At 46.2% G+C, this 9,137-nt stretch overlaps 1 protein-coding gene across 1 annotated transcript; it reads right to left on the bottom strand.

The window, feature by feature from the left end:
• Positions 1-7,944: 7,944 nt before the first annotated feature.
• Positions 7,945-8,289, bottom strand: LOC120662516. Its single transcript, XM_039941649.1, has one exon. It carries the CDS (start codon positions 8,287-8,289, stop codon positions 7,945-7,947), a length of 345 nt encoding a protein of 114 aa, XP_039797583.1.
• Between the last annotated feature and the right edge of the window lie 848 nt (positions 8,290-9,137).

Below are 9,137 nucleotides of genomic sequence, written 5' to 3'. Positions count from 1 at the left end.
CCTCCCTCTGTTTCCCTCTCTGCAGAAACAGGGGCGTCGCCCCCCTCATCGCCGTTTTGCCCCTCCGCCATGGGTTCCCGCCCATTGGTCACCGCGCCGCCTCGGAGTAATGTGGCAGAACCACCTGAATTATCCCGGCTCAAGTGCACTGGCCATCACCATAAAGGCAACACCGGCTCAAACGCACTTCAAACGGAACAATTCTTGGTCTGTCGGGTAACATCCCGATACAACCACAGGATCTCGGATCGAACAAGCATACCCCGCACGAAGGCGAGTCCAGAGATATTACAACCATACATATTTTACAACACATGCATAGTAGTGATTACAACATGTTTCAAAGTACTTATTACATATCCAAACTTAGTAAAACCTTAAACAAGCCATAAGTTTAGGTTCAGAGTTAAGCAGCGGAAAGAAAACACGACGGCTACAACACGTCGCAAAAGGGTACCAAGCTAGCCCAAGCAAGGTATCACTCGTCAGGGTCATTGCCGGCCGAAGACGGATCCCACTCTACGGACCAGCCAGCAGGCAAAGAGCAGGGATAGGTCAAGCTAGCGATCTGATCCTCAAAACTCATACCTGAAAAACGTTTCAACAGCAAGGCTGAGTATTCTAATACTCAGCAAGACTTAACCGTCAACGGATATACTTAGTCCACCTAGCTAGACTATGCAGGGTTTTGTAGGCTCTGGTTTTTCTTTTGCTGAAAAGCAATAAAGAGTAGGTCCTTAATTTCAAATTTTAGCTTTCAGTGTTCTAGTTGATTAACCATTCTATGTAAGCAATTACTTCTAATCAACCATGGTAGAACTTTAATCAAACATCAAGATTGATCATAATAATGTTACTCTTATTACTCTGAGTGGCAAAGGGATCAAGCAGCCCCAAACCGTGAGAATCGGACGATTCGAATCGAATTTGTTGACCTGGCCAGGCAGACCTAACACACACGTTTGGAACACCATCGGGTCGTTCTCAAACAACCGTTGACCTTTCATTCCGGCTTGTGGATAGGGTCACTCTCCCCGACTACAGGGCACTAACTTCCTCCCTGCACCCGTGGTGTTGCGCAACATAAACATAAATAAAATCTATCTCTAAGAGAGAGTGAAAGGTATATCCACTCCCCGGTCTGATCGGCTACTAGGCTTACCGCGTACCATATTTACGGCATGTGGCTAGTACGTTCAAAAACTTAACCACCGCTACCACACACCGCGACCTTAGCAGAATTAATCAACACAGATGGGGTCTCACCCAAGGTCATGATATCGAACACGACCCCATCCGTCGTCCTTATATTGATACCAGAAAGTAAACAAGCAATTCCTATAGAGCTCGCGAGTGACAGGCAATCACTCGACTTTTACTGGTTCTATAAGCTTAGCAATTATTCGAACTCAGGTCTAGTGTTTAGTACATAGGTTCCTAGGATCATGCACCTAGGGTTCCAATTCAAATCCTAAGAACTGTAAATGCACAAGTAAGTAATAACAATAAATTGTAATAATTTGAAATACTGGGTTATGTCCGGGGCTTGCCTTCTCGGTAGTCGCTAGCTAAAACAGCCTTGGGTTCTTCCGAACTTTGGTCTGGGTCTTCAGTCAGTACATCAGCATTCACCTAGACTTCTGGATCACCTCCTTCAGACTCCGGGATCAACTCGTACGTCCCGTCAGCTAGATCGGTCGTATCTATATGTGATGCAAGAACAGTATTATAAACATACACACGAGGCGAAGAAACTGTAGTCTAACAAATAGCAAACAAACTTAACACATGGGCAGTAATTTATGGAGTAGTTAATTAACATCTCTTACTCCACAAAACAACATGATCAACTTCACAAAAGAACTACACTATCTTCATAAAGCAAGTGGTAGTTGTTTCCTATAGCAAATAAAACATGGTTTGCTAATAAATCAACAACTCAATACTCAAATAGCAAGAAATTCAGAAAAAAATTAATATAAATAGAAGGTATACAGAGTAATTAATTCTGAAAATTTCATATCAATTCATGCAGCCAATTATTCAGAACAATTCATTTACTCAGACAACACCTAGAAAAAGATTGAATTCTTCAGATTAAAATAAAGCAAATAAGAAGCTAGAACTTTTACAGGAGATCAAATAAGAGCTAACTTAGCTACTATAAATGTTTCATGATTTTATATGCCCAGAATTTATCCTGAGAAAATAAACAATACAGACAGCAATATAACAAGATTCATTTTTAGTTTCTATTATAGACATGAACTGATGCTCAAATTTTACAGAAAAGAACATATGACCAAACCATGGGTTAAAAAATAGTATTAGAGTTTTCTACGCAAGGAAACTATTTATAACAATTAAAGCCTACTTAATAAGCATTAAATCAAAGAAATAGCCAAACAGATCGAAAATTTCTAAAACTTGGGCAACAACAAGGTTTTAGTAACATGTCAGCATGAAAAAAGTTTCACACTCAGAACTCTAATATTCCTACCAGCACAAATATATTAGCTTAACTAGTAGATCAAGGAATCTTGAAACTTTAACCTAGCTAATGATGGCAAATAGGCTTCAAATATTTACCAGACACTAGTAATATTTCAAGACACAATCAAACCAAAAATCACATGCAGTTACTAAGTAGAATCCCTAGAACAAATAAAGCCTATTTATGCTATTCTTTTTCTTGGATTAAAATGCAGACCAAAACTGAACATGTTCATTTAACAAAACTTGTATTTCTTGTAACAAGGATTCCAAAACATTTGGATTTTCATTTTTCTAATTTTTCTACGAATTTCTAGGCATTTTCAAAGTTCAGCCTAAAAACAAAAGGAAAAGATCTGAGAACTTGCAGAGAGGTCCCTAGAAGTTTTCAAATCCTAGCAAATATGCCCTTGGCCGGAGTCAGAGCGAGGGGGAGGGTTTTACCGGCCGAATCTGGTGGCTCTAGTCGCCGGCGGCGAGGGTGGAGAGGCTGGGGAGGTTCAGGGAGTCACGTGCTACCTTCTAGACGGTTTGGGTTGAGGAGGAGGCGACCGGAGATGGGTCGTCGACAGCGAGCAGCGGCGGTCGGAGCACGGGATCGACGGCGAGGGTGCTCTGGTGGGTTCTGGGCGAGGAGGAGAGGTCTGTGAGCTGCACGAGGACGAGGCGAAGCTAATGGTGAGGTCTGCGTGGGCGGAGCGGCTGCGGAGGTGTGGGGCGACGGTGAGCTTCGAGCTCGCCGGCGTGCAGATGGACGGCGGCGACGTTCTGGAGTCTGGTGGCGGGGAATTGGCGAAAAAGTGAGAGGATTAGCATGCGGGGGTTCTTATGGTGCCGATGCGTGCGAAAGAGAGAGCGGCGGGGCTCTATCCCGTGCTGTCCACGGCGGCGGCGAGGTGGCTGCCGGCGGAGCCGTGGGGGCGCGTGGCACGGGGAGGAGAGCTCCAGCGCGAGGGCAAAAGAGCGGTGAAGGGCTGGGGCGCGACGCGTGGGTACCACGGAGAGCAGGAGGTGGCCGGAGCCGGCCCTGGGCGGCGTGCAGTGCTGCGCCGGTGGACAGAGGAAGCAGGAAGGGAGGGAGGAGGAAGAAGAAGCTGGACTTCTTTGTAAATTTCGAAAAGATCAGGGGTCCCACTGTAAAACTAAAATATCTCCTAAACTAGGGCTCAAATGAAAAAGTGTCCAACATGAAAGTTGTTCAACTTTTCAAGATCTACAACTTTGGTGTTGTGTAAAAATTGATTTGACCAAAGGTTAAAGAGTTAGTTTGAAAACATAAGAAGGATTTTGAATTTAATCGACTTTTGTCTTTTCCAATGAAAATTCACCTCAAATTCAGACTAAAAAGTAAAATTTTCTGCCATGTAATGATTGCACTGAATTTTGCAAATAAACCCTCCACCAAAACAATAATCACACATCCTATTCAAATAAAACTATAAGAATGACCCTACATCAATTCATATTTACACAAATGGGCTTGATATTTTTAAAATAGATCCTTACTCAAGAAATTTCACACATGAAGCACAGAAAATAAATGTTGTTCTACTGTGCAGACACCTAGGGTGTCACAAGTATTGTCTTTGCCGCTCCACGCGTCGCTCTGAAGACCCCGCCGTCATCGGAACCGCCTCCGCTGGCATCTTGCGCGCGCCACGCCGCTGCTTGCGCTACGACCGCTGGCCGCCACTGGGAAGGAAGCCCCGCTACTGGTAGCTCACCCATGGTTCAGAGAAACTTTCCTCTATCCCCTGCAATGCGCATCCTCCCCTCCTCTAGGCTTTAAATAGCCTGACCGGCTTCAATTTTGACATCCACCACCGCCGGCCACCATTGGCGCCGCCGCTCGCCGGCCCTCCCGTGGAGCCGTCTTTCCTCCCTCCTACTGCCCAAATCGAGCGCCCTTCTAGCTTCACCTTGCATCAGTGAAGCTTCCCGACCCGGTCTTTTCCTCCACGCCTCGCCGGAGCACCCCCGCCAGGCCTAGCGCCGCCGCAGCCCGCTCTGCTCCCGCCGAGACGCCGCTTCAGGCCAATCCAGCCCCACCCAAGACCCTCTACAGGTGCGGCTTAGCCCCCTCCCCCTTTCCCCCAACTTGCTCCCCACCGCCGGCGAGCCCCTCGCCGGGACACTAGGCCGGCTACCACTCCTCTGTCACCGGCCATGGCTATGAGGACTTGATTGCTTTAAACCAAACTTTCCAGGGACCTTTTTGTGATAATTCTAGTTCTTTCTCTTGTGAACTTTGAAAAATCCTAGAAAATAGTAGAAAAATGTGAAATCAATTTTGTTGTATTCCTCTTGATTAGCACTATTATTTAGACTCCTAAAGTTTGTATGACACTTTTTTTGTGTGCTCTAGTTTATTTGTTAGCAAATGAGTATTTTAATTGTATCTCTTTAACCATAGCTTTGTTATACTTGATTTTTTGAACCTAGCACTCTTTTATCATGTATAGTCTTGTGTAAAATTTGTAGCCCAAATGCTTAACTTTTGCTTGTTATTTCATGTGTTTTACTAATAATGTTAAGAAATGCATGTTTCATTTATATCCCATGCTCCAATAACATGTTGCTTGTGATTTTTGAACCATGTGTTGATCATGTTATGAGTAGCACTGTATAAATTCTGTAGGACCAATACTAGTCTTTAGCATGGGTTCTTAAATATTTGATAGAAAATGCTTGATCCATGTTGAGTAGCTTTTGCTAGAATGTTTGTGTTGCATGACTTAGCAAGAATTGAAAACTACCATGTTCCTCTTATGAACTAAATTATATTTGCTTTTACTCTATAAATGACTGCCCAGTAAGTAGAAAGTGAATTGATTGTTTTCTTGATTTGAGTTTTATCGAAAACCCACTTTTTAGTGAAGGAAAGCTATATTCAAGCACTTCACTAATTTCAACTAATGCATTGCATATAGAAATAATATCGCTAGTCGATGGAACATACGAGTTTATCCAGTAACCAGACGGGATATTTCTGAAGCCCAGATCAATACTGCGGAATCAACTGAAGTCTCGAATCCAGACTCAGAAGAGCTAAAGCTTACTAACTTTATAGACGTCACTAAAGGCAAGCCCCGGTGCATAATCCTATTATTTTATGCAACGTTTATATCTATTTTCTTGTGCATTTAATTTATTGGAGTTGAATGAAAACCTAGATGCATAATCTTAGGTACCTATTGTTTGAACACTAGAAACAGAGTCCGACTAGACGCCTTGCTAATAGGACCGGTAAAAGTTGAGGGATTTCCTGTCTCTCGCGAGATTTGTAGGAGTTGATTGTTTACTTTATGTAATCACTATAAGGACCATGGACGGATTGGGATACAAGTTTCATGGTGGTAATCTATCTGTGTAGAATAAATCTGCTAAGGCCGCAGTGTGTAGTAGCGGTGGTTAAGCGTTTGAAAGTACTAGCCACATGCTGTAAATATGGTACGCGGCAAGCCTAGTAACTTCTCGGCCCGGCAAGTGGACATACCTCCCACTCTCTCTTAGGGATAGAATGAATTAAATGAATAAAATGGAATTTGTAGCGCTACACTACGACTATGAGGGACGAGGACTGGTGCCCTATAGTCGGGGAGAGTGGCACTGATCCATGAACCGGAATGAGAAGCCAAAGGTTGCTTGGAAGTGACTCAACGGTGCTTTAAGCGTGTGTGTTAGGTTTATCCTTGCAAGGTTTGAAATTCGATTCGGAATCGTCCGCCTCTCACGAAGATTGAGACTGCTTAATCCCTTTGTTGCATAGAGTAAGAAGTGGAACAATGATGATCTCAATATGGTTGGATGCAAATAATTCTACCATGCTTGTATAGATAGGTGGTTACCTAGAATAATTAATGAAACTAGAAACTGAAAGCTAAAACTTGAAATTAAGGATTTACTCTTAGTTGATTTTCAGCAAAAGTAAACCCCAGAGCTTTCCCAAGCCTTTGCATGTCTAGTTTGAAGGATATCATATACCCTTCTTCGGGTAAGCCTTGCTGAGTATTAGTATACTCAGTCTTGCTTGTGACTTTGTTTTTAGGAAAATTTTGAGATACTTGGTGAGATTGGCGTCATGTACGGGCTTTATCATGATGTCATATATCGTCGCTAGTTGTCATTTTCTACTTTTAATTTCCTAAGGTATCCATTTTGAATTCTCAAAACTTAGTTTGTGATAACTTTATTATTAAAGTGGTATTATGATCATTGTAATATCTGGACTCACCTTTGCGTGAGGTATGTTGTTTCGATCCGAAATTCAGTGGTTCTATCAGGATTTTACCTGACAGACTGTCAAATTATTCTGTCTTAAGTGCACATTAACCATTTTAGTGATAATAGTGATGGTTTATGCATTTAATTCGGATTAATTTTGGCGGTTCTGCCACACCGAGTTGGCTTATGAACCTACTCAAGGCAGCCATGCACCCTGTGAGCTTCATCAGGTCATTTTTGCTCCTAGGAGGCTTCATGAACCTAATGGCGTTGACCTTGGTGGGGTTGGCTTCAATGCCCCGGCTACTGACCATGAAGCCAAGTAGTTTTCCGGATGGGACACCGAACACACACTTGGTCGGATTGAGCTTCCATTTGAATTTCCTGAGATTTTCAAATATCTCGGAGAGATCCGTAATAAACTGATCATTACATTTTGTCTTGACGACGATGTCATCGACATAGGCCTCTGCGTTGCACCCGATCTGCCCCTGGAGGCATCTCTGAATGGCCTTCTGGTAAGTGGCGCCGGCGTTCTTGAGGCCGAACATCATGGTGTTGTAGCAGTAGTCCCCGAAGGGGGTGATGAAGGATGTCTTCTCTTGATCCGACTCCTTGAGGGCTATCTTGTGGTACCCTGAGTAACAGTTAAGAAAAGAAAGGAGAACGCACCCGGCCGTCGAATCGACGACCTGATCGATGCGTGGTAGAGGGAAGGGGTCCTTACGGTAGTGTTTGTTGAGGTCGGTATACTCAACACACATTCTCCATTCACAATTTTTCTTTTTTACAAGGACTGGGTTTGCCAGCCAATCTAGGTGTGCGACTTCTCTGATAAAACCGGCGGCGAGGAGCCGGGTTACTTCTACCCTAATAGCCTCCTTTCGATCCTGCGCGAAGCGGCGGAGCCATTGCTTGACGGGTCTCGCCTTCATGTCCAGATCTAAGGAGTGCTCAGCCTCCTCCCTTGGGACTCCAAGCATGTCAGATGGTTTCCATGCAAATATATCCCAATTCTCCCGGAGGAAGGAGGTGAGCGCGTCTTCCTACGCCGGGTCGAGGCTGGCCCCGATCACGGTGGTCTTGTGCGGCTCATCTTCCCGGAGGACGATGGTCTTGTTCGTCACGGCTGGCACGAGCTGCGACTCGGAAGTCGACTATTAGTCGCCACTGCTGGTCCGCCGGGATGTTCTTTGCTGCCTGAGCAACAAGAACGGAGTTCTTGGATCATTCCAGGGTGTCAGAGAGTTCGATGTTCTTGGCCTCACACGCGTGGGAGGTCAACAGATCTCCGTAGACTGAGAGGACCCCCTTTGGAGCTGGCATCTTCAGGAGAAGATACATGTGGTTGGGGATCGCCATGAAGTTGGTGCGGGAGGGTCTTCCCAGGATGGCGAGGTAGGAGGTCTCGAACTCGGCAACCTCGAAGTTGATGTACTCGATGCGGTAGTTGTCGCGGGTGCCGAAGGTGACCGGCAAGGTGGCCCGGCCGACCGGAGTCGACCCGGCTATGAGGATGATGCCATAGAAGGCCTGGTCGGATGGGACCAGGGAGGTCATGTCATAGCCCATGCTTTCCAACGTGCTAGTGAAAATGATGTCGAGGGCGCTGCCACCGTCGACGAGTACTTTGGCCAGGCGGACATGGCTTACCACCGGGCTGACCACGAGGGGGTAGGCACCCGGCCTGGGCAGGTGGACCCAGTAGTCATGGCGGTTGACGGTGATCGGCGTCTCCGACCACCGTAGGGGTTCAATCGGGTGTTTGAACACCAAGTTGACTTCGCGATCATCTAGCTTAAGCTTGCGCCGGCATGATGGCTTGCTGGGGCCGCCGAATATGAAGTTGACGGCCCTGTCTTCTTCCTGGAAGTTCCCTGGGGAATCTTGCCTCTGCTCGTCGTCATCTCACCTAGGCGAGTTGCGCCTCTGTGTGCGCGCCCGGGTGGTTCTGGAACCACTCGGCCTGTCACGGTCGTCGCGGTGGGGTCGCTTGGAGTCGTCGTCCTTGATGACGCCGTTGGAGAGTGCTCGGCACTCCCGGGCAGAATGGTTTGCATCCTTGTGCCAAGGACACTTGTCATCCAGGAGCCGGTCCAGGTCCGCTTGGTTGAGGGTGGAGCGGAACTGAGACCTTTCGACGACGGCGATAGTGTTCTCGAGGCCACGCTTGCAGTCCCGGTTTTTGGACGACTCGGCGCGATCGTGCTTCTTCCCGTGATGAGATGGGCGATCGTTGCGTCATCGTTCCGAGCGATTGTCCTGCTGAGGGGGATGCTCGGAGGAGTCGTTCTTGGTCTTGTGCCGGCGGTGAGCTCGCTCGGCATCTTCCATGTCGGCGTGCTTGTTGACAACCAACATCATGTCACCCACGGTCTTGGGGTTGCTCTCGAACATCTTCCTTCGTAGTTTGATGTTAT

Source organism: Panicum virgatum, chromosome 2N, assembly GCF_016808335.1.
Source record: "Panicum virgatum strain AP13 chromosome 2N, P.virgatum_v5, whole genome shotgun sequence".
Lineage (NCBI taxonomy): Eukaryota > Viridiplantae > Streptophyta > Magnoliopsida > Poales > Poaceae > Panicum > Panicum virgatum.
Note: the sequence above shows the minus strand (reverse complement) of the source record. Positions and strands in the feature narration are given on the sequence as shown.

Excerpts from the sequence above, each read along its gene's own strand:
- LOC120662516 (XM_039941649.1), bottom strand. The coding sequence starts at position 8,289 with ATGGGCTATGACATGACCTCCCTGGTCCCATCCGACCAGGCCTTCTAT.